The sequence below is a fragment of the Anopheles arabiensis genome, chromosome 3 (assembly GCF_016920715.1).
Source record: "Anopheles arabiensis isolate DONGOLA chromosome 3, AaraD3, whole genome shotgun sequence".
NCBI lineage: Eukaryota > Metazoa > Arthropoda > Insecta > Diptera > Culicidae > Anopheles > Anopheles arabiensis.
Window position 1 is genome coordinate 12,016,010 of NC_053518.1, and position 24,769 is coordinate 12,040,778.

The 24,769-nt window shown below is 43.4% G+C and overlaps 4 protein-coding genes across 16 annotated transcripts in view; 2 read left to right on the forward strand and 2 right to left on the reverse strand.

Annotated features, from left to right (window-relative positions):
• Positions 1-5,986, reverse strand: part of LOC120904822 (dedicator of cytokinesis protein 9) — a 90,676-nt gene extending 84,690 nt beyond the window's left edge. For 2 of the 8 annotated variants that reach the window (XM_040315218.1, XM_040315212.1), the window contains exons 1-2: positions 5,465-5,986; positions 3,843-4,429 (exon numbers count right to left, since the gene is read on the reverse strand). In XM_040315218.1, coding sequence (XP_040171152.1) covers positions 3,843-3,941 — 99 coding nt within the window. In that variant the 5' untranslated portion in view covers positions 3,942-4,429; positions 5,465-5,986. The remainder of the gene's footprint in view (positions 1-3,842; positions 4,430-5,464) is intronic. The other 6 variants (XM_040315217.1, XM_040315216.1, XM_040315213.1 and 3 more) reach the window with 6 other exon arrangements.
• The window catches only part of LOC120904825 (protein phosphatase 1L), a 32,823-nt gene extending 18,604 nt beyond the window's left edge, over positions 1-14,219 (forward strand). For 3 of the 4 annotated variants that reach the window (XM_040315226.1, XM_040315227.1, XM_040315228.1), the window contains 4 exons: positions 8,937-9,120; positions 9,906-10,566; positions 11,678-11,994; positions 12,074-14,219. In XM_040315226.1, coding sequence (XP_040171160.1) covers positions 8,937-9,120; positions 9,906-10,566; positions 11,678-11,994; positions 12,074-12,287 — 1,376 coding nt within the window. In that variant the 3' untranslated portion in view covers positions 12,288-14,219. Of the gene's footprint in view, positions 1-8,117; positions 9,121-9,905; positions 10,567-11,677; positions 11,995-12,073 lie in introns of those variants that run through there. The other variant, XM_040315229.1, reaches the window with a different exon arrangement.
• Positions 10,579-11,637, reverse strand: LOC120904830. Of its 2 annotated transcripts, none has more exons than XM_040315240.1 (4): positions 11,305-11,637; positions 11,108-11,217; positions 10,796-11,022; positions 10,579-10,735 (listed from the first exon to the last, which is right to left on the reverse strand). In XM_040315240.1, the coding sequence occupies exons 1-4, from the start codon at positions 11,490-11,492 to the stop codon at positions 10,670-10,672; spliced, it is 591 nt and encodes a 196-aa protein (XP_040171174.1). In that variant the 5' UTR covers positions 11,493-11,637; the 3' UTR covers positions 10,579-10,669. The 2 variants fall into 2 exon arrangements, with proteins under 2 accessions (XP_040171174.1, XP_040171173.1); XM_040315239.1 differs by having other exon boundaries at positions 10,807-11,022; positions 11,305-11,617.
• A 3,436-nt stretch (positions 14,220-17,655) lies between the features above and the next one.
• Positions 17,656-24,632, forward strand: LOC120904829 (homocysteine S-methyltransferase 1-like). 2 transcript variants are annotated; one of them, XM_040315236.1, is made up of 4 exons: positions 17,656-17,989; positions 22,875-23,460; positions 23,543-23,850; positions 23,926-24,632. In XM_040315236.1, exons 2-4 carry the CDS (start codon positions 22,954-22,956, stop codon positions 24,089-24,091), a joined length of 981 nt encoding a protein of 326 aa, XP_040171170.1. In that variant the 5' UTR covers positions 17,656-17,989; positions 22,875-22,953; the 3' UTR covers positions 24,092-24,632. The 2 variants fall into 2 exon arrangements, with proteins under 2 accessions (XP_040171170.1, XP_040171171.1); XM_040315237.1 differs by lacking the exon at positions 17,656-17,989 and adding an exon at positions 22,353-22,739.
• The last annotated feature ends 137 nt before the right edge of the window (positions 24,633-24,769 follow it).

Sequence of the window (24,769 nt, forward strand, 5' to 3'; positions counted from 1 at the left end):
TGAGCTTTTAATGTGCAAGAATTGTTTTGCAAAAGCAAGAGGCAGATAAAAACGATTAGAACATTAGATTTTTTTTATCACTATTACGGCACATACAGATATTCCTCGATATACGCTATTAATGTGGATCGAATCGAATATTCGCGTACATCAAATTTCGAGGTTTTCAGTGAAATTATAGCGAATTTTCGTGTGATTTTTTGAAGTTGTAGATTTTAGCCACTGAATTAATTATTTGATTTGATTCTCACAGTATTTTATAATTTTTTTAAATTGTTTTTCAAATACAACCAGAAAGGCATCATTTTGCATTGGGTCAAATCAGTACAATTTGCTCAAAGAACTGTCAAATTTAGAATATCGTGTATAATTAAGTATATTACGTATATCGAGAAATGCCTGTAATTGATATCATTCAAGCATATCCATATCCAACAATCCAGTTAAAATTTGCGGTTCCACAGAATTACTAAAGATGATGATTCTCTTTACTGAGGCAAAATGCTGATTTCTGATTTCAAGTTTAATTGTATAATTGAAATCACTGTAATATATTCCAAATCTGGTTGCATTCGTCAAGGCTAATATATATTATATGACATTTATTTCGTGACATTTTTGCGTCAAGCAACTTACATCACACATCAGCCAACAAGACATTGCGGCAGAGGAAAAAAATGTCAAAAAAAAACAAAAATATGGTTGATTTTTAGATTTGCACGCACCCGGCAAAGCTCTCTAACACGCGAGAGCAGATCCAGAGAAACCGCTTTTCGCTGGCGTCCGATTCCAAACCTACGCCTTAAACCCCATTTACTGTCTTTACCAGTTTTCGGTTGCGTATAATTCATTCAATTGGAATTAAAGTTATGTCACCTCTGCACGCCATGCAACACCTTATAGATTCATCTCTCTCTCTACTACTACCAAATTCGAGGTAGGAAACGTTGTCAAATAAAAAAGTGATGTCATCGATTTGCCAGCCAGAACAAACGGAGGGAATTCATTAAAATGAGACTTGTTCATAAAGAACGTCAACATTAAAATGAACCAGTTTATTACTGGGCAACGACACTCGGCTAAGAGTGATGTTAATTGATATCTAATAATTCCCTTGCCAGACGGATTACGCCAAAGAAGTCATACATTCATTGGTGACCATTTATGATTACGAGGCAAAAGAAAAGAAATAAATCCTTCATCAACATCATTCCCTTTTGTTCCCCGACAGAAGAGCTGATTATTTGCAAACATCCCTCCCATCTCCTACACCGAGACACACACACTCACAAATACATAACTTACTGAATCAGCATTAAATTGCCAAAGCAGATGAGCTGTGTACACATTGGCGAAGAAGGAAATGAAAGGCCAACATACAGTAGGAAGACACCAGGGAAAAGATTATGCGCTACCCTGCAGCATAGCATCGACCGAGCCGACGAAGACGACAAGGGCTGCAAAACACGTGCTATGATGGTGTGATAGAATAAAGTATTTGATTGTGTGCACAAAAAACGCACACCCACAGAAGCGCACAGCGATCAGCGACGTTGATGAGTCATCGGTCTGCCCGGTGGCGTGGTTCGTTGTGGGAAGTTTTCGCAAATATTTTAACGCCACTACAACCACTCCAACCCCGAAAATTTGATAACGGGCTGAACCACTGGGAAGCATGCGCCGGCGAGCTGTGGTGCTGCGTTGTGGCGGGAAATTGGACGCTCGCAGTTTTTTTTAAACCCATTCATTGGTATTGGTTTTGCAAATGCAATGGGTACGTTTGCGAATGGATTAGTTTTGATGTCGTCGGTGGTTTTGTGCGCGAATTGGACAAATATTTGAACATGAAACAAGTGATTGCAGTGAAAATTGAAAAAGGGTTGCTGCTTTTTTTTAAAATAAGGTACGGTAAATGACCCTCAAATTTAAGGTATCACACACAGGGTATTCTATGGATTTTGCAAGTTATTTCGAGTCGAGGTTCTACGAATTTAGTGATGATTTTTTAGTTTTTAAAGTTTTTATCACGATTTATTAACTGTATCTCAAGTATGTTAAGCACCAAATACCATTTAGTTACCTCGTTCTCACATTTTTCAAAACAATTAGTGAAATGGACAATAATTTTTAGGGAAAACCTTTATATTTTGAAAACATAAAAATAAATCGGTAAAATCCCAACCATGTAATACAGCACCTACTATAACAATATGGGCAGTCTTTTTACGCGACTAGTCAAAATATATTTTTTAATATATCAAACATTAAAAAAATACTTTTTTTTTGCGGTTTATGATTTTTTTGAAAACACAAACCAAAGTATCTAAAAAGATTTTCAACAAATAATTTGAAATTGTCATATGAGCCTTATTAATTTAATGAATAACGGGCGCCTTTGTAGCGGCCTAAGAGAATATCGATGAAGACAACAACAAACATTTGGGTTTTGATAAAAAAAATCGTTGTTTAGGTGTTTGTGTCGCTTTTTTGTTTGGTTTATATTTTGATAAATATTCTTAAAAAACTCATAAAAAATCGGCAAAAAATGCATTTCGATGAAACTTTCGTAGTAAATGTTATTTATATTTTTGATTTTTTAAATTCCAATTTTACTAAAAAAAACTTATTTTCGAGGTGTATTTATAGTTATGGTACGACCCTAAATTCGTAATAAGTCTTGTAATAACGATTAAAAAAAATGGAAAAAATACAAAGATGTGAAATAGTATTTTGCACAATTAAACCATTTACTGTTTTTATCTATCTCATCCGGATTTTCCACCAATGATGACTATCCCTAATAGTGATGGTAGACACTGTATAAAGATCATAAAATCATAAAAAGATTCTTATTCGATTTTTTACCCAAGAAATAAATATTGAAAAGTACATTAAGAGAAGAATCAAGCACAATGAAAACATTAACATTTAACTACACTTTTTTCAATTCAATATCTTGAGTTACGCAAACAGTCATTATGCGATTGCTCTTACACGCATTGCATGACTTTTTCTTCTCATTTTTTGCATAAATTTGATATTGTTTTGCATCGCTCGGGAACAATGAAACGGTAAAACCCGACACAAGCGAGTATGATGATTTTATCCGCGCGTCTGTAACAAATTTTGTAACAAAAAAACATGCTCCATTTTCAATCGGTACGATTCGGAAAAGCGGGGTGTGAAATTTGCCCAAAAACAACCCACACCCCCAATGAGCACAGACAGATCTTGCGTATCATACGCACGTACCCCATCATGCAGGGTGTACTGGCACTGGCAAACCTGTTAGAACGAATTGTGTTTCTTTCCTTTTTTTTTTGGTTTAATTCACGTTTTGGTCCAGAGCTGCCCCCCTCATACAAACACAAATGCTCGCTGCACTCGATCGCCAAATCAAAGCAACCACCGCATCCAAAAAGGGGAGTTGCCGCCACATATACGCAAGGGAGCGTTTACATTGGAAATCATGCGAAGCGTAAAACTTTTAACGTTAAGTATCTCCGCATATGTGTGGCGTGCCGACCACCCGGCATCATCATTGCTCATCATCTGCCTCTAAACCCACCCTTTTACCGGTCCATCCCTTCCTCTCCCCCACAGCCAGGGGGAATTCATCAATGCGCTGCGCTCCCGTTTACTTACGCAAAAATATTTCCCTACGCAGCACAACGTGTGTGCGTCTCTTTCAGACGCTCTCACAGATGGGGCGTATAAGGGCATTTCTTTTTCACTCTCATTTGGGAAAATTGGGGGGAAAAAGGGCAACCAGGAAGACAGGTTGGAACGGGAGGGGAGTTGGGATGGGGTTCAAATTAAAATAAACAAAATTAAATACATACAAGTGAGGTGGATTCACGTACAACTTGCGAGATGTTTTCCCTCAGCTGTGCCGCCATGCCGGGCTTGTTAAGCCCGCGGGTGAACTTCCGCTCGGTCATTGTTGTTGTTCAGCTTTTAGCACACACACACACACGTACGAACAAAACACAAACTGGGTTGGTACGGACTCTGTTTTGTGTTATGGTGTTATTCACAACCGGCACAAGAGATGGGACATTTAATCGATTCTGCGTGCTGCTGCGCTGCTTTCCGGGATAAAAGCATGGAGGGTTTTACAAATATAAAAACACACACGCACACTTATACAAATACAACACACATGAACGCACGCACTATCTCACAGGCCCGCGAAGGCACATGCCAACATGTGCCACCGCAGGGGGGGGAACGTGTCACGAGATTTCAAACTCCACTTGCCCGCTCCAGCCGGGGGCACATTTCTGGCTGCTGCTGCTGTTTTTACTATTTTGTTTTCACTTTTCAGCGATTGAACGACCTAAAAATCGACACTTTATGGTTGGGAGAGTGCAAAAAAAACAAATTTCACTTTCAGTGCACTTGGGGCAAAAATTTCACTCGACTTGCACTAAAAGTGGGAAAAAGTGGGGAGAAACATATAAGAGCATAGCGGAATTAGGGAAACACACTTTTGCAAAGATAAGGCATTGAAATTTTAAAAAAACGGCAGCACTTGTAGTAATGATTTCACTTTTGCTTTTATGCTTGCAAAACACAACCCGTTTAACCCACTCATACACACATACAGCTAAAGAACCGGGTTGCAGCATAGAACGCGGCGCCGCCTACTGTTGGGATGCGCGTGTGTAGGCTCGGACGACGCGTGAGTGTAGCGAAGGAGCGAACGAACAACAAAAACAACACACTCAAAGCGTGTTGCTCTCACACACAACGGCCAAAAACCGGATAACCGGGCGCGCACACCTGTCAAACGGGTTTTTTTTGGGGGGAAGGGTTTTAAGGCCTTTTGTTTTATTCTATCCACACACACACACACACTCACAAATACGCACAATCACACGCACCTTTGTGTAGGGCCTTCACGAAGAAAAGGCATACAAAACAATGAAATTCTTCTCATTTCCTGCTCTTTTGCTTTCGTTGCTTTGGTATGGGTGTGGGATGCTGTCACAGTGTTGAGGGATGCTGCAAAGGCACCGTCGCGACAAACAATTGGCAGGACCCGAGGGGACCCCGGGCTATCATTCATCTCACTTTCGCTGGGCAAAAAGAATTACGCGTACACACACAGAGAAAGAGGGCAAACAAAAACGGGCATTCACGAGAACCTCTCGCTCGCGTTTCCTCTCGTCCGGGGCGGAGAAATTCCTTATCGCCTGGCTGCTGGGCCGAGATTGCATGTCAACACAGCAGCATCAGCAGCCACTGACACACACCCTTCGCGACCGCTGGACCCGACCGCTGTTCCGGCTGATTGAGCGGAATGAAATCCTGCTCCAACCCCGCCCGCGGTCGCTATTGATTACACAAACGCGCGCACACGCACACTCACTGTAGCGGCTGCTTTTGTTCGGAAACTACCACTTTATGCACACACAATCAACACAGTCGCTGGACCACACAGCAGCGCATTCTTATTTACCTTCAGGCGAGGTACAACTGCAAAGGAAATCCCACCAAACCTGTCAGGACAACAGCGCATCCCTCACCAACACTTCCTTGCTGGATGTCTCGCACACACCAACACACACACAGCCCTAAACCCTACGCAACAACCTTTGCGAGACAAGGTTCGATAATCCTTTGCCTCGCGTTTACTCGCGTGATCACGCGTTGACCCTTTTCGCGACTAATCGATTTCGTCTGTCGTTGTGGCCGCAACAACAACAACAACAAAAACCCGGTCGCAGGTTAAACACTCCTGCACCAGACGGTCAATTTCCAAATTCACAGACACACCGACACAGAACTACTCCTCGTCACACACATTCGAACGTACGGTTGGCTTAGGAACGCGCGCCTACTACTGTGCTGCCCGCACGCTTTCCGTGTTTCTGATAAGAGAACTTGAAAAAAGGGCTGTGGGCTCCCGGGAGCGCTTCGACACTGAATAGTGTTTCGCAAAACACGCACGCACGAAAAACACGTCCAACGTTTGCTGGCTGCTGAGCGTAAATGAGTGAGTGAGAGGGGGCGGTTCCGATTGCCGAGCTGTAGCGCACGATGGGCCCCGGATGGACATACAATTACAGTCTATTTGTAATTAAAATAGAATTTAAAGAGTTGGAAAATATGTTTAATTAAAACAGTTTTAAAAAGTTTTGGTTTCTCTGAGCTTGTAAGTTGGCTTGTAAGTTGGAACAGTGTTACTATAACTGATTTTTTGTCATGGTTTATCTCATTGATTTAATTTATCTAATCCAGGACTGCTTGAAAACGCTTACGGCAGGAGTGGTTTTGCAGAAAGAAGAAAATTGAAAAATATTTTTATTTTAAACAAAAAGCAATGCAATTGTACACTATTGGGACACTTTTCTCCCGGAAATCAGATATTGTTTTTAATGCTAGCTCTCCTAGCCTTGATGGATTTTTCAATTTTTTTGTTATTTTTTTTCAAGAAGTACCTCGTTGAAGGTTTTAATATTATTATCTTTGAAACAAAAATTAAAATTGGTTTATTATAACATGTATGAAGTGAAAGAAAATCAAAATATAATTTATGACCGCTCACATTACTATGTTGTCCCATCGTTCTGCCAGTTAACACGGCAACGGAGAGTGTGTGCGTGCAAAGCGTTTTCTCTCATGCGCGATCGCTCTCTCGCTCCCATGCACACGCTCTCTCAGTAAATTGCTTTTGTATTTGTTTTTGGTACTGTGTACTGTTTTTGTTTTTGTTTTTTTTTTCCTCAAGCGGACAACAATCGTTGCCGTGCACGTGGAGCGGATGATGGAATGCAGCGGATTTTGGATCGTGGTGTTGTTGGAGCTTCATTTAGCATCCTTGGCAAAGTGTTGGGAGAAATGTTAATCTGAACAATTACGGCGAACTTGTCGTATCGTTTGGAACATGGGATAGTACTTTCCAAGGTGCATTTGAGCAACGTTGAACAGATGTACTAGGAAGGTCAACGACGGTTGACCAACTCTATGGAGATGATTTAGATTTTGGTATTGGGCAGGTGGTTTATTAAATAATTCATATTTTTGTTACGTATTGCTACTGTTAATGATATTTGTTTGACGAAAACTAAAATTTTTGGTGCACTTATTCCTTGAAATAAAGTTAAAAGATCACTATCATAAATTTTAATACGAGCGAGTGAAATATTAATCTTATTAACGAATTAGTTTTAAATCCTCATCAATTTGCATTTCACTGAATGTTGATCTTTTAGTAGGAAAATAATAAATATTGAAATAGCAGACAATAAATACAGAGCCTTTTTTGTTAGAAATACGCTCATTTTAATTCTTTAAATAACGATGATTTGGAGTCAAAAGCATTAATAAAAATTCAAATCATTAAGTAACTATTCAGGAAGTAAAAAAATTGAAAATTAGTGTTGGCCCACACATTCAAGCTTCGTCCCATAGTGCAGCGAGCCCCCCGGATAATCGGAAGATCGCACACTGACGTCCGTACGTGCTGTCAATCCCGCCAGATCGTTGCACTGTGCAGAGTGACCAGAAATACCGATTTATCTGTATTCCTACCGATTTTTGATATGCCTACCGATTCACAGATGAGCCCCCTAAAACTACCGATTTTTCATTTATCCTACCGAAAATCACAGATTTTTTCGTAATACTAACCAAAAAGTCATATAACCATTTCCCAAATCACTTAATGTATAAAACTCTATATGGAAATCACTAGCAACCAGAACCAGAAGATCAACAGAGACAACTAAGGCCATAAATTCATAAAGTGCTCCATCGCATGCGATTAAATCGCACGTGCTGTCAAACGCTTTTCGTATCATATTGCGATTATTTGAATGATTTTAATAATATAATGATTATGAAAAATTTAGTTGAGATTGTTCCTACAAAAAAACCACACATTTAGTTTGACAGATAAAATCGGATGCGGCGTCCGACAAAATCAATATTTTTGATTCCGCTTGATCCACAGATAAGCTTCCATCTCCAGCAACCCCCCCCCCCTCTCAACACTTCAAAGCCCACCGAAAACTAACGAAAAATCTTAAACTCCTACCGAAAACTACCGATAAAATTTTGATGCGCCTACCGAAAACCGCAAAAATAATCTGGCCACTCTGCCCGCCAGATCGTTGCACTGTGTTGGTGTACCGATTTGTTGTTTTGCAATACATTTTCACCCGTGGTTTGCAGCTGGCCGACGATTTTTGTGGCCAAAATTAGTTTCTTTGTAGCTTGCAGCTTGTCGGTGGCCGAGTGTAGATTTGGGTTGTTGGTGGGCGCGCCCGCACAAACACCCTCACACTAACAGGGCGGAGGGCCACTGTTCACCTTCCTTGGTGCCACACCACCGTCGCAGCAACCGAGCGACAAAGGAGGCTCGAGAGGTTTTCCGCGGCCCCTCTCTAACTGTCGTCATCGAACTAACGGGGGCGACCAGCACGGAAAAACGGCCGAAATTCGCGTATGCAGTTTGGTAGAGTTAATAATCCATCGCCCGGCATCGTGCTGTACCCTCTCGTCTGGGTGTCGTTTCGGCAGAGGATGTGTGCTAGTCGCTGCTAGACCGCTAAGAGCTAAGTGACCCAGATCGATACGGTCGGTGCATCAATCCCTCCCGTTGCACTCGTCTACTATCTCGCTTCTTGCTATAGTGTTTGTGTGTGTGTGTGTGTGCGGGTGTTTGCGCGAAACACACCGACGCGGGGAGCTCGCTCGGATTCCCCTGGGTGGGCAGGAGGACATGGAGGACGAGTTAGAAGATAAGATACTGTACCAAACGCTGTCCAAGTCGCACATGAAGCTGCTCTCGAAGTTCGCCGTCGGCGTCACGCCGCTCAACAGCTCGCTCAGCTACGTCTGGAAAGTGATGCGGGTGTACCTGCTGAAGCCGGAGGTGCTGATCGCCGGCCTGCTAATCTGTCTGTTCGTCCTGTACCTGCAAGCAGCGGAGGTATGGAGCCGCGGGTTCATCGGGCGCATCAGCAACTCGCTCGGGCTCGGGAAGGCGGGCGGCCGGTCCGGCAAGCTGTCCATGCTGGCATCGGCCGCGGAGAAGCACAGCTGGGACGAGCGGACGACCGGCAGTGCGGTGTACGCGGTCCAAGGCCGCCGGGCCAAGATGGAGGACAGGTGAGCGTTTTTGGGGGGGGTAGTATAGTTCAGCCGGAAGAAGCCCCACTTGAGCTGCCAGCGAGAGGCTTACTTCTGGCTGGGTGGCGGTGGCGAAAAGGAAAAATAGTGTAACAGAGCGGGAGGGGGTTGTGCAGAAAAGCGTAGCAGTATTAGACCACCCTTGGCCGCACTTTGCCTCACTGTCGGCCACCGGTTATCGCTCCACTTAATGTCAAAGCTGTAACGGAGGTATTTTTAGAAAACCCCCGAAACCGCGGGACGTTGGTCTGTGTGTGCGTCTTCGGTGTGCGGCTACAAAGTGCAATCCGAAATCCAATCTAACCGCATATCGAACTACAGGCCTACAAATCGATGCATGCAGTTTAAATCTTTCAATTACGTTTCCATCACTTTGAATGACCGCTACTCCTAACCGCTTTACATTTGCCTCACAATCGTAAATCATTGCGGAAATGGGAGTAAACGACCATCACCACCACCACCTTGCCAACTAGATGTGTGGAGGGTGTTTTTCCCTCCTCTGATAATAAAGTGCGCACTTGACGCTGCGTCATCGCGTAGTAGGCCTACCTTTCTTTTGCACGATCGCTGTTTGCGGTTCCTTTTCTTTGTTTACCGCCCCCGGGTGTGCCTCGAGTGTCCCGCGCGCACATGGCGTTGGTGACACACTCGTGTCGGGAAGCCGCCGCCGTAAAAGAGGGCCTCTCGTGATTTCACACTAATGGGAATTAACGCTTACACCTCTATCTCTCTCTCTCTCCTTTTCCGGCTGCTTCATACAGATTTGTGATAAGTGAAAACATCAACAGCAGCGGCATTTCCCTGTTTGCCATCTTCGACGGGCACGGCGGCGAGTACGCGGCCGAGTACGCGAAAACCGTGCTGATAAAGAACATCCACCAGAAGCTGATGCAATCGTCGGCCATTGCGGACGGGAAGGAGCTGCCTGGCAGCCCGAACGCAGCCGTCTGTGCGGAGGACGACCGGAAGCAGAAGGAGGAGGAGAAGGAGGAGAAGGAGGACGACAAGCAGGAGCAGGAAGTAAACGAACGGTACAAGGTGAGCGCGCACAATGGAAATAGTGACCCGTCGGGTGCGGTCCAGCGGCGACAGAGCTTTCGCAAATCCAAAACCGAGGACACGGTCGGAACGGGCAACAATGGTGCAGCGAACGGTGGTGGTGGAGGAGCAGCAGCCAACAACAATCAGATGCTGGAGAACGATTTGCTGAGCAAGTACATGGGCAATCAGTCGCCGGCCCGGCAGCAGGTGAAGAAGAACCTGCTGAACGGGACGTCGGGCGGTGGTGAGTCCGTGCCGGCAAAGCCGAAAACGTACGACGCCCGCTGCTACGTGCAGAATGGCAGCATCAACTTTGGCAAGATCATTACCGACGAGGTGCTGGCGGCCGATTACGATCTGGTGGAGGCGGCGAAGAAAATGGTAAGCCAAAAATAGGGTTATTTTTGATCATTATTTCCCATCTTTTATTTGTAGAATGAATGGATTAAGGCCGACGTTTAGAACTTGATACAGTGTACGTTTGCTATCTGTGTACCTTGTCGAATCTTCCACGTGCCCGAGCTCGGCACATCGTCACACGAGTCGTAAACTGCAAATGGAAACGTGCAAAATGAGTGCAACGGAGCAACGAACCTGCAGCAAAACTCACCAGTGACTTACCGCGGTCGAACACGGACTGTTCCCTTTGTTGATGAGCCATCGCTCGAGCTCTGGCACGCGATCGCTGTTCTTCAAACATATCGTCTGCCTCTGCTTTCATCCTGTCGATATCGATGGTACGGCCTCTTGACGGCCGTGCACTGTATGCTGGAGTTAGCGGTGCTTGATCGTATATCGGACGTGCCGGCATGGAAATGGCTGGTGATTGAGGCATTGCTGTGCACATGAAGAAGAGAGAAAGAGAGAGCAGAATGTTATAAACAGTCTCACAGATTTTTGTTTTTCGTTTCCAATTCCTAACCGTTCAGTCCGTTTTCGATCGTTTCGAGCCGCCTCAGTATGGTGGCAATGTTGGCTTCCAGTCCGGCACACGCACTACGGCTCTCCGCCGTTTGCTGCAGCTGTGTGATGCTGCAAGACAAAGCCGGATTGGTGGTGGTGTAGTGAAACGATTGGTGCTTGTAAAACAGGAGACACACACGCCGTTCCGTGGCTTACCTATCTTGCATTTCCTCGAGCTGATTGCGGATTAGCTCGTACCCGAAGCCACTTGACCTTTGCGGTACCGTATCAGTGCCGGTGTCGCCGTAAGTGCTCGACGATTGTGCGATACATGATGCCGGAAGCAGCAGTACGGCGGCTATTGACACAATGCACCGCCCAGACAATCGTCCTTTCGCTGCCATGATCGTACACTGATTGACTTAAGCAACTCCACTGGTCCTGCGCTTTGCCGCTCGTTGGTGGCGTGTTGCTTTCGGTGGGCTTATCAGTGCCCTGCGATTTGTTGAAGTTTCGTGCAAGATGTGTGCAAACGATACGGAAATTCCAGCGCAAAATACAATTTGATTTTTTTTCCGCTTCATTCCAGTCGGACTTTGCCGGTACGACCGCCCTGATTGCGGTCATACACCGCACCAAGCTGATAGTGGCCAATGTGGGCGATTCGCGCGGCGTCATGTGCGACTTCAAGGGTAACGCGATCCCGCTGTCGTTCGACCACAAGCCGCAGCAGGTGCGGGAGCAGAAGCGCATCGCCGACGCCGGCGGTTTCATCGCGTTCAAGGGCGTGTGGCGGGTGGCGGGCATACTGGCGACGTCCCGCGCCCTCGGCGACTATCCGCTGAAGGAGAAAAACCTGGTCATTGCCAACCCGGACGTGCTTTCCTTCGATCTAGTCGATCACCGGTAAGTGTGTGTGTGTGATTGTAAGCAATTGTTACTCGAGCAAGAGTTGCTAAAACATATTTCCCTGTTTTTTTTGTAGACCACAATTTCTGATCCTGGCCTCGGATGGGCTGTGGGATACGTTCACCAACGAGGAGGCGGTTGCGTACGTGCGTGAACGGTTGGACGAGCCGCACTTTGGCGCGAAAAGCATCGCGCTGCAATCGTACAGCCGTGGCTCGGTCGATAACATTACGGTGCTGGTGATTGTGCTGAAGAACGGCCGGTACGAGATCGGTTCCTCGAGCAACTGAACGGCCCGCTGGCTCGTTGGACATTTCGATGGGAATCGTTTCTATTGCGAAACAGCGATCACCGCAATGGTGATCGCTCATCAACTACCTAATTGGCTGCTTTTTCTTCATCTGTTAACCTTTCGTTTATTGATTACGCTTGTTTTTTTTGGTGACTTTTATTGTTAGATTTCCCACTGATCGCGAAAAGGAGGCAGCTACCTCCGTTTTATCGTTAACGTTCGTTTTATGTTTAAAGATCTCTATGTTATAACGCTTTGTTTTAAAACTGATCGCAGCTCTACACTTTTAATTCTGTTTTTCACAAAAGGCATGCTACCCCACTCGATGATCACTACTGTAATGCAAACTAGTAGCTTAGTTTCAATGCCAATCGCTTGATCAAACTACTACTACTACTTCACCTTATCTAGTGCTGCTCCGCCCAAAGAAAACGACTGGTACCAAACTGGGTTTTGCTGAATCACAGCGAACCGATTAGGGAAGGCGAGCGAGTGGAAAATACGTCGCGTGTAGGTTTATTTTGTTTGATTACGCTACGTATTCGCTGTAAGGTTTGCTTTCTACTTTAATAGATTAGACAGTGAGGGAGGGGCGGGCAGCAGAGAAGCTGAACGGAACGGAAAGGGAATTCGATCTAAACAAATCGAGCCGTAGTTAGTAGTACACAATTGCAATGGCAATCCTCAATTTACCAGCACCATGTGTGTGTGTGTGAGTGAGTGTGATTTGTTGTTTTCTTTGCCACTTTGTGCAGTTTATTGAGGGCATTTTTAAAAATATTCGTTCAACCAGATACGTAAAAGGGACGCTAGTAGAAGATTTAATTGGAAATGCACTTCACCTACTGCAAAAAAAAAGATTTCGAGATGGAAGGTAGAACTGGGAAGAGTGAGCACGAGCGAAAGATTTCGAAACCGATTTTACTTATTTTAATGGCGCTCGATTTTCGGTACAAATTTATATTACTGACCCACAGACACACATCACACGCAGGTGGAGGTGGACAAAATCGCTATACAAATTACACGTTTGCTCAACAAAGGGTAGGAACAATTGGAACAAATTAATCTAATACCAGAGAGTAGTTTTAGCGGGCAGCGAACAAACAGAGAGAATGAGAGCGGAATCTTGCTGGATTTGTCCGATGGGAAATGTTACTCGAGCTTATGCATTCGGATTTGGGAATCGATTCTTATGAGACTTTTGGAAGGGAAGCGTAGGTCACAAGCCGGTGCTGGTGAAATAGCAGCAAAAAACCAGTTGGAACAGTATCCGTTTCCGCTAGTTGGTGCCAAACGACGAGGGCAACATGGACTAAACCAAGTATCCTAATTGAAGATATCTAACAACCGATTGGGCATCAATCGTAGGTGCTAAATTAATAATTTAAAAGTAATTGTTAGGCAGCAAGTAAGCTTACGATGCTTATCAGCAATTGAATTGAACGGGAATGTCTGTGTCCCGGAGACCAACCTACGTAAAGGCGAACGCACGAACGAACGAACTCTCACAGTGATGGTGGAGGGTGTAAACCTCCATTGGCGTGAAGCATCTCCCGTATTGGTGTCGTGCACAGTCCTGTGACTGTGCTGCACCCCTTTTTTCTCGATCTTCTACTCACAATCATTAAGTATACTTTCCTAACTTGCCTTAACCGCTCCACTATTAGACGAAGGATAGACAACAAAAAAAAACAACAAAACTATAGTAAAATAGAGTATAAAGTTTTCGATAATATGGGGGGGGGGGGGGGGAGGAGGAACACTCACACTCCCTCCACAGAGCAGAGAATAAAACGCTCTACCGGAGCATTCTTTCGCTGGGTTTTGTAATTGTACATATCACGCGGAGAGGGTGAGCGCCGGAATGAATATTGAATCTTTTTTTTTTAATTTCTGAATAAAACCGTCACAATATAAAATCCTTTCACAAAAAGGCTTACAAAAACTAAAAACCTCTTTGCCGGTTAGTAACTGTTGCCGCTCTACCGCTTTCCGAAACAAATTATTCAAAACGGTTACATTGTTGTGGTGGGCCGCCCCGATTGTGTCTGCTCCCCCTGAGTGATTTCTGTAAGGACAGTTTTGCAGATAAGATTAAAGAAAAACAGCTGCCGTAAATTGACAGGTAAGATGATAAGATGTAGCAAGTGAGTTCCATTGCTCTGCTTCCGACTATCTGATCAAAACACGGACGCATCGCCATAAAAATTCGTTCGATTACATTTTGTTTTGTTCCAGCTGCTTGTACTAACTTTGTAACCATTTGCTTCTCGCTTTCTTTTTAGCCATTTGAAGTGGTCGTTTCGAAGACAGCCGACAATAAACCGGGGACGAGAGATGTTTCAATGTGATTAGTAACATTATCTCCGATTATGGTAAGCGTGTGGCACTTTAATCGGCTGTTTGCCGTGCGGGAGTTTGGTAAATATTTATGAAGTCGTCTGAATTTGGTGAGTAAAACAGTAACGGATGTTAAGCTTAAAGAAACTGTTATAAGTACAGTGAGGGTAAATCATGTAAGGGCATCCTTACTAGCTATTTTTTACTCAAGAGGAACGGTCCAAATAGGCCGTTTAAATAGAGCAAAATGTCATATTTATCATGTTGCTATCACATTTTCGATAACTGAGCAATAACGACGAAATGTTCATTGAGATGCCAATTCCAATACGTTCCAATGCGGATTGAATCCACATCCCGTCCTATAAGATGAAAGTGACAGTTCCCATATATCACTAGTATCCCTTTTTGAGCGAAAAAGTCTCGGAGATTTTGTCAAACGTGTCTGAACTAGTGATGATTCTGATTCTGATTCCGAAGCCGATTCCGATTCCATTTCCGGAGCTGATTCTGATTCTGGAGCCGATTTTGGACCTACTATCCGGAATCAATTCCACAAAAGATCGGAGCTAGTCGGAATCGACTCCGACCAAAACTTCATTTTTCCCATCACTACTCTGAACCTCCCAAAAATGTCCTGTATCAGAAAATTTCTTTTAACTGCTAGTTTTCATGCAGTAACTAAACCTATTTCTTATAGATTTTGCATCAATTTTATATAAAATCAATATAAAACCATGTATTTGGAAATGTATTATTTGCATTTGCAATGTTTGCCAGGTGAACTATTCAAAACTGATTAGAAAACGGAATACATCAGATTTTTGTTGAAGTATGCTCTAGGCAACATCTACCCCATTGGACATAATGTCAAAATAATAACAAAATGCGTACCATCTCTTCATAAATTTCTACGCCGCATGTTATAGCATAGGCGTTCTTTTTTTAAATGTCAGGAAAAATTATAAGGCTAGTAGGATTGAGTATCATCAACGTCACTTACCAGGTGAAGGTGGAGGGAAAGCTCTCAGGGTCTTTTGCTGTGTCCATGGGTCTGTGAAAGGGGGACTGGCTTGTCTATCTCTAATTCAACTTGGCGTTTGAGAGGGATATCCGGGACGAGAGGATGTAGACTTTTGGAGCTATACTGTAAAAATCTACCCAGATCCTGGCATACACTGAGTATATAGCTATCATTGATCTACGACGCTATGTCCTGTGTAGCTGAAGTCTACCAATAGATCAAGTAGGTGATAAAGAACCTCGGATTGAAACTAAACGAGACAAAGTCCAGACTGATCGTGGCAACATAAGCGACCCTGCCAACAAAGCCAAACTTACGCAGGGTTGACGTACAGATAGGTGAACGAACTGCGATGAAACCGTCCAAGATTTCTTCCTATCTCGAGTCAAAGGTCAGCAACGACAATACCATGGAAGCTGAGTTCCGCGCAAGAATATTGGGTGCCAGCTGGTCATTCTATAGCCTGGTAAATCAGTTCACGCGACGGACGAAGCTGAGACTATATAGCACTGATATGAGCCTCTGAGACATGGTCACTATCCAAAACTGACCAAACTCTCTTAGCCGCTTTTGAAGGAGGAAGCTGCTTAGAAGAATTTTTGGATTCGTATGTGTGGAAGGACAATGGAGGAGTCGATACAACGACGAACTATACACACTGTCGTGCAGCGTATCAAGCTAGCCAGGCAGTGGCCAGTGGGCTGGCAAGGCTATACAGTAGGTGACCGCTAACTGGAGGTGTTTTAACTGGAGTGCTTTTTAACTGGAGGTTCGCTAACTGGAGTGATTCTCAGTTAACGAACACTTAAACGTCAAAACATGAAACATCCGGAATCTCATGAAAGAAATTTGTCGCAAATGTGCATTTTTCAAACAAATTTAGGGTCTTTCACCTAAGTTTGCTATTAATTTATGTTATTACACGAATTACTATACCTTATATCAACATAAATGAAAAAAGTTTGGTATGTTTATTCCAGTCCACGCCAATCAAAACAATCAATCCATAGAAACGTCACTCCAGTTAGCGAACATTGTTCGTTAACTGGAGCTTGTTTACCTCTCAGTTAGCGGTCACCTACTGTACTTATTAAGGCCGTCCACAAGGACAGAGAAGACGTATTAGGCCTAAGTTGGGGTGACAAGTTGACGCGGATTGGCAGACAAAGGTGCGAAACCGTAAGTGGTTTCGGACATTCTTGCAGTAGGTTAGGACGCAAAATCGGATGAAGTGCCAGGCAAGTAAGTAAGTAAACGTTCGAAATGAAAATATGCCTCAACAAATTGATTTTTCTGATTGAATTAGCTGTCAGATGATTATTATTTTTATAATTAATTTTAACAAAAATATGTTTCATAATGATAATTGTAATTATCAATAGTACGCTTATAGTAATTTCCCACACTGTAGAGGAAATGTACGTCGCTTGCACCGTTGACAAAAAAGGATGCCAGCTAGTAGTGAATATTTAACTAACAAATGGCAAACATTGTTACAGACCGTTTGCTCTTTTGATCTTTTCCCCTCCTCAACACTTCAGCCACACCTCGCCTGTGTGTTGTCCACTTAAGAAGCAAGATTGCTTAATCCACCACTCAAACCACAAACACACTAACTGCACTGCCGACAATCAAACGAAAGCCGTGGTCGCTTCACAGTGTAAGTAGGCGGACGGTGTAAACTCGATTGATTCACGACCAACGGGTAGAGTAGGGACGAGTGAGTGAAGCGGAACGAACGGCGGACCGATGCCAGTGTCCACGGCACAGGTTGTTTACAAACAAAATCGAATCGAAACTGAATAGGGGAAGGGAGGGGGCGAGGGGGACACACCAAAAGACACACAGCGAAGGGAAAGTGTTGTGGCTGGTTGGTCACACCGGACCTTTACGACCAAACATCCACATTGGTAATGCGCATCATGTGCGCGCTACAGACAAGATCTAGTTCTTTGTGTGGGTGTTCACCGATCGGACACACACACGGTGGACACTGTTGTCTAGGTGAGGCCACGCAGGTTGTAGGGACGCAAACATCTCACCGTACCGATCAGGGCAAAGAGAGATCGAGCTACGACACAGTGACAGTGACCGTGATTCTGTTCACACGCAAATCCAATTTGACGAACCGATTCGAATTAGAAGCGCGAAAAAGTGGCGTCTAATAGTAAAACAGTGTGATCAAGCGATTTGTAGTAGTGTTGCACGATCGCCCTTAGTGGAAGGTGTAGTGCGACTCCCGATCCGTCATCTTAATTTGTTGTGAGAACAAAGCGTTTTCCCCCCACCATCAGGACATTCAACCTTTGAGCGCGTGCCATCGTGTGTTGCAGGTAAACCTTTCCCTTGACCTCAATTAAAGACGTGCTGCTTGTATCTTTTTACCGGTGTAGCGGGCGATAAGGGTGCCACCAACGCTATGGGGGAAGTCGTTACGGCCGTTACTGTGCTACTACCATTGCTGCCCTTTTGTTGCTGCTGGTGGTGAGCTTAGCCGTACAACGCTCTCTTGCCATCCTAGCTGCAAGCTGTATACATTGTTTGGGCTTGGAATAGACGCGACCACGATACATCAACCGGTGCTTCAATGGCCACGCGTGCCGTGTCGATCCCCAAGCTAAACGATGGAAGCAAAAGCGGCTATCTACGAAATTGTGGTGCAAAAAGGCACAAGCAAAGCCACAGTCGAAATCAAGATATTACCCATCGTGTGCCACCCATTCATCATCTGCCCGCTGTCCGAGAGGTCCGGTCGGTAAGAAGGGGGGGTGTGTTGATAAGAACGTTTGGCTTTTAATTTTTCGGCAAATCTGGTTCACGCCGGCTGGCCGAGCCGTTGGTCACGCACCGGGCGGGACTGTAACTTGAATGGCCGGTCGTTTGTCGACCGGCAGCTGTGATAGCGATAGCCCCACCACACCCTGCCACCCTTTGGCTTATCGCTCTTCTCCGCTGTGGTACGGTTACAGCATCTTGAGCTTCTTCAAGCAGTGGAGTGTGTTTTTGTGTTTTAGCACCCTCCCACTAGAATGATGGTCATCACCCATCCCCCCCCTTTTTGCTTCCACGTGACATTTGACCCCATGTGGCGGGGTTTGCCTTTGTTGACCGATTGGTGGTCAGCTTTTCGTGTGCGTCTTAAGGGTGATCAGCTTGATAAGCGTTTGCAGTCCTACTCCCTCTTTCCACGGCTTTACTGTTGGTAGCAAAATTACATAATTGTTGAACATCGTAGCCCAAAACCAATGGGATTCGAGGGGAAAGTGTGTTGAAGGATTTGGGTATTGTTTTTTTTCTCGTCCGACGGCTCAAGAGAGGGAAATGAACGGGGAACCTCTTCTGAAAGGCTCTTCTGGTTGATCTGTGACGAATGATAAGCGCGACTGAAAGGAGACATTTTTTGTATGGGGTGTACTGTGGTTTGGGCATACACAGAGGTGATAAATGTTATGACTTTTGTTTCTGATGCTTAAAGGCAAAGGGTTTTTTTTATATGGATTGCATAAATATGAATTTATGAATTTATACTAAAGTTTAAATTTTAAATTAAATATATTTGATACGATTATGTTTGTTAAAATTTGAATTTAACCCTATTTAATCCAATTAATTGTATTGCAAAAATGTTAAGAATCGCTTTTTAACTTTTAAATGGCCTAAAACATAATCAATCATTTTTTTAAAAGTAAAGTATGGTTATAGAGCAAGAAATTTAATTGATTTATTTGTTAATTTATGTTCATATATCTTGTATATTATTACATATTTTTGTACGATAATATAGATTTTTTAATGTAGATAGAGTAAAATCAGTTTCAAATAGATAATAAATCATAAGCTAAAATAATATTTTTTATGCCCTTTTACTTTACACTATACAGTCGTTGCCGCTAAATTTTGACTCTAACTCACCTATTTTTGTCTCGAAGGTACCAATTTTTGACAGCGTTTCACGATTTTTGCCTCGAAGGCATCAATTTTTGACTGTGAGTCAGTCGCTTTATTTACAAAATTTTACGTACTTTCTGAAACTTTGTGTTCTGAAATGGTTGAAATTAAGTTAAGTAGTGAATAATTTTATTGATAGAATTTAAAATAAAATAATTATTTTGCCAATTTAGAAGATTTAATGGAGTGAAAAAATTGGCACGTATTTTCAGCTGTAAACAAAAGGTTTAAAATTTCTATAATTTCATCATTTTTTCTCAAGAAACAATCAATTTACACAGTTTTTGTATTTTTAATGAGATGTGGAATGATAATTGTTAAAAATCTGCTTAAATACTTTGTAAAATTGTCATAATTCCTACAAGAGTCAAAAATTGATGACTTACAGACAAAAATAGGTGCGTTAGAGTCAAAAATTGATGCGCACTGTCAAAAATTGACGCCTTAGAGGCAAACATTCATGCGCACTGTCAAAAATTGATGCCTTAGAGCTAAAATTTGGTGGTAACGACTGTAATCTACATTATAATCGATTACTACATTTTAATCGAATTACTACACTATAATCGAAACGAGGTACAATGTATTATGTTTTTTTCGAAAATTGCAAATTGCTATTATGTTCTATTTATACTAATTATTACATTTGGTGGAATTGGTCTATTAAAAAACATAGAAAATCAAGAAACATGATTTTTTCAATTCGTTACTTAAGTAGTAGTATCAAATAGTTGTAAATTAAGTAGTATTGATTTCAAAATTCGGTCCAGAGCATTATTCGTAATGATTTTATTTTTATCCAATTTATCAAAGTCGCACTATAAAATATAAAAAAAAAACTAGCAACTTTGCTTGATTCTTTCGCTTAACTCTTTGCTTTGGTTATCGTGTACGATAGCATCCCAATTTAATTCGTATTTACTATAAGATTATGTGACGTGTAAATACATTTTTTCTTGTATCGGGAAACTGGATAAATGTTCAATTATTTAATACCCATTTTTATCATTCAATGAGAATAACAAAATACACCACTATTGGAATAATACACTATACAAGTACTTTAACTACTTCTTTGCGATTCCCCTATGGGGCTTATGAGAGACTTAATCTTTTGGAATCTTACTGCCTCGATCAGTGTGAATAAAAGTGTCAGTGTAGGTAAATGGTAAAGAGGTATACCACTCTTTGTTCTTAGTTGAATGCATATATTCCCGAGCATTATCTTAATGACTCACCAATTCCTACCCTGCAGATGTCTGCACAACGAGTCATAATAAAATAATATGTTGTCAAGAGACATACAACACGCTTTTGTGCTAAGTTGACGTGCAAGATTTAGGTGACTCACCTGATGTGAGTCGTAATTCACATTAAAGAAACGTGAAAGAATTCACGTTGCAATGTTGCAACAAACAGCTTTTTGCTACATTCTCAGTTTAATATGAACAATGCGTAGTTCGGATCAAGTACTGTGAACTAAGATAACGATGTTGGTTCATTAGAAATGTATCAGTGGCAGGGTTTAGTAGATAAAATGTACCTCTTATAATATTGTTTGTACTAAACCTTAACACTACCACTACTTAACAATTCTCAGGCTGCCATAAACCAGCTACAAATACAGGGTGATTCGCACCCCAAAGTCTCTAACATTCTTATTCAATGCGAGGTTATTTGTGGTTTAGAGAAAATAGCTGAGTTTAAAGTTTTTTTATTACCCGCGCTTAATTCATATTAGAACTATTTTATTTTTCAAAAAATATTTCTGATCATTTGAATTAAGTAAAAACCACGAAAAAGCATTCTTATTCGAGGCAGTATGTGAAAACTGAGTTGTTTAACTAATACTTTTTTGAAGCTATTACAGGGTTTGCTAGGGATTCTCATAGTTGTAGGACACTTCTTTTTCTCATTAGAACTGAAACTTTTATAATAGGAATTGGACTGTATGGCATCCTTATTGGACAGGATTATTGGATTTGTCCAACAACGGTGCTATAGAGTCCAATTCACATGGCATAAAGTTCTTTTCCCACAAGAAAGAGTTAATAAAGTTTCCCACAACTATGAGAACACCTGGAAACCCCTGCAATACTTTTGAAGAAGCTGCACATTTTGAAGCATTTCTACATTTTTGGTCATATAATTAAACGAAAGGCATACATTTTCTAACTTTCCTTTACACATTTCGTTAACCATATCTTAAACAAATACACCCTATGAAACTGCCGTGTTTTCTGGCAACGTTAAGCTTTAGCTTATTTTTGAAGTGCTATAAATAACATAATTGTGATTTGATAGTATTTAAAATAATATTTAAATATTTTTTTTAAAATTTATCTCAAATATCAGGTAGCAATATGGTCATATGGGACCGTCCTAAGAGGAAATCAATATGAAATAACAAAAGAGTACAAAAATGCTATAAAACTTACATAAAATTAAAACAAAACTAAACTATAAACCCACATGCCGTTCATATAACACTTCCACATGTCCATTTAGCCCCGTGTTTCCCTATAGCCGTTACGTGAAAGAGCGTCTTCGCTCGAGCTATTTAACGCGTGTTTGACACCCTTGCCACAGACTACACTGTTTGCTAATTTCATAACGATTATCGACTACAGTTTGGAATGTAAACAAAAAAGGATTTTTTTCGTTTATTCCATACTTGTAACGCAATTGCAGTAATAATGATTCATTAACTATTCGCCTAACAAAGGGGCGAAACCATTAAATTGCTTTGCACTCAACAGCGACGATTGAGAGAGCATTGTCCTGCCCTCAACACCGATCGTCTGCCGGCTGTTCGGAGCCGATAATCGGAAAGGTTTATTATTAATAAACCTCCCATGCGGTAACACTCAACCCAGTGCGTGTTGATACCGGGACTGGGAGTGTTGTTTTATTTGCCCCCTGCCACCACCATCACCCGGGACCGGCGGGCCACCTTTTCCACCATCTTACGGTGCCGAGTGCCCTCCGTCCAGCGTGTGTATGTCTGTGCTAGAAGTGACTTTGAGATAAGGTTGGATGATGATGACCACCAGTAAGAAATGTAACACTGCCGGATCAATCCGGTTCCACCGCGGCCGGTTCCGCACAAGAAGGATGTGGTGGTCTTTGGCCTTGGTATGATTATGCTACCGTGCTTGTCAGGGGGGACTTTGAGCACTCCTCACAGCTGCGCGCTATCACTGGTGTTTGTGCGAGCGATTTGTTTACTTAGCGCGTGATCGGTATGCTGACGGTTTCAGTTCGTTTCAGGACATCCAACTGGTAAGCCGACTCCACCTTCAACAGGAGCATCAACAGCATCATCATCAACCACAACACTCCAACCACCATGACGAACGTAACCGTGCTGGACGGTGGCTTCGCGACCCAACTCTCCGTGCACGTCGGCAAAAGCATCGACGGTGATCCGCTGTGGAGTGCCCGGTTCAATGCGACCGATCCGAATGCGGTGTTTAGGACGCATCTCGACTTTCTCGAGGCAGGCGCGGAAGCGATCATGACCAACACCTACCAGGCAAGCATCGAAGGGTACGTGGAGCATCTGCATCTGACCGAAGACACCAGCCTGAACCTGATCAAATCGACCGTCAGGGTGGCACAGATGGCACGGAATCACTTTCTCGCGAAGGGCCCCACCAACGAGCAACGGTCCGTGCCGCTGCTGGTGGCTTCGATCGGCCCGTACGGGGCGCACCTGCACGATGGGTCGGAGTATACGGGCCGGTACGCGGCCGATGTGTGCGCGGACACGATCCAGAAGTGGCATCGTCCCCGCATTGACGCCTGCCTGGAGGCGGGCGTCGATGTGCTTGGCATTGAAACGATTCCCTGCAAGGTGAGTGCGTCAGCTTGTGAGCCTGGCACGCGGACCACCCGTCCTACAATCCCAATTAATCGCCCTATTTTCCCAACTGCAGATGGAAGCGGAAGCCCTGCTCGACATGCTGTGCGACGAATACCCGACGGTCCGGTTCTGGATCTCGTTCCAGTGCAAGGACAATCAACACCTTGCCAACGGGGAGCTTTTCGCCGACACGGTCAACTCCCTGTGGGCGAAGGCACGGTCGAGACGGGCCAAGAACCTGCTCGCACTCGGCGTGAACTGTGTGCATCCGCAAATCGTAACGCCCCTGTTCCGGAGCGTCAACGAGAATAAGCTCCCCGCGGTGCGCATTCCGCTCATCGTTTACCCGAACTCGGGCGAGGTGTACACCGTGGAGGATGGGTAAGTGCGGCCACCTTTGAGCTTTGCCGCGTCCCAGCCAAAACACTTTTGACACTGCTCTTCTCTGTCTTGTAGCTGGCAGGGAAGGGAGGACTGTGTCCCACTGGAACACTACGTGCCGCAGTGGATCGACCTCGGGGCACGATTTATTGGCGGCTGCTGCCGTACGTACGCACGCGACATCCAGCGCATCAAGCAGACTGTGATCAATCACGCCTCCAACTCCAATCATTGCCAGTAGTACCATTGCCAAAACCCCGGAGGTTTGTGTGTGTGTGTGTGTGTTCATCGTATGACCATGACCATATTACAGTGTTTTCCAGGCGTTCTAATACGTGTGGGACACTTCCGCGACTCTTTCCTATTGGAAGTGAACTTCATATGTTGGAAATTGGACTCTGCGGCACCCTTTTGGGACAGGCGCCTTGGAAATTCCTATTGGATGTGTCCAACAAGGATGCTATAGAGTCCAATTCCCATTACATTAAGTTCATTTCACGTAAGAAGGAGTCAGTAAAGTGTCCCATAGCTATGTGAACTCCTGGCAAAACCCCTGTATTACTTTTATCGTTTTGTATGTTTACTGCATCGGACAGTTTTAACTCTTTTCTTTTCTATGTTTTCACAAATGTGTTTTACATGTTTTGTGCTATTGTTTTTCTTTTGAACTCAATTTTGCTATAAGTTTTAATTTGTATAACGTGTTTTTTCTTGTAATGCACGTGCGGTGCGTGCAAGTTGATAATGAAATAAATCTTTAAGACGTGTATATGACAGTTTAAGGAGTACAGTGTCATTGAAATACATCAAAAAATAAGATAATTTTACAAAAATTAATCAGGAATAGGTGATAAAATATATCATTTGACTCATTATCCGTGTTATTTGCATATCCGGGCGAGGTCAAGTCCCGAGAAGC

Bases quoted from the DNA above. Each gene is read 5' to 3' on its own strand.
- LOC120904830 (XM_040315239.1), bottom strand. From the start codon at position 11,492: ATGGCAGCGAAAGGACGATTGTCTGGGCGGTGCATTGTGTCAATAGCC. The intron at 11,023-11,107 runs GTTAGGAATTGG...TCATGTGCACAG, and splicing joins GATCGAAAACGGACTGAACG to CAATGCCTCAATCACCAGCC. The intron at 10,736-10,806 runs GTAAGTCACTGG...TTCCATTTGCAG, and splicing joins ACAGTCCGTGTTCGACCGCG to TTTACGACTCGTGTGACGAT.
- LOC120904829 (XM_040315236.1), top strand. From the start codon at position 22,954: ATGACGAACGTAACCGTGCTGGACGGTGGCTTCGCGACCCAACTCTCC. The intron at 23,461-23,542 runs GTGAGTGCGTCA...TCCCAACTGCAG, and splicing joins TTGAAACGATTCCCTGCAAG to ATGGAAGCGGAAGCCCTGCT. The intron at 23,851-23,925 runs GTAAGTGCGGCC...TCTGTCTTGTAG, and splicing joins GTGTACACCGTGGAGGATGG to CTGGCAGGGAAGGGAGGACT.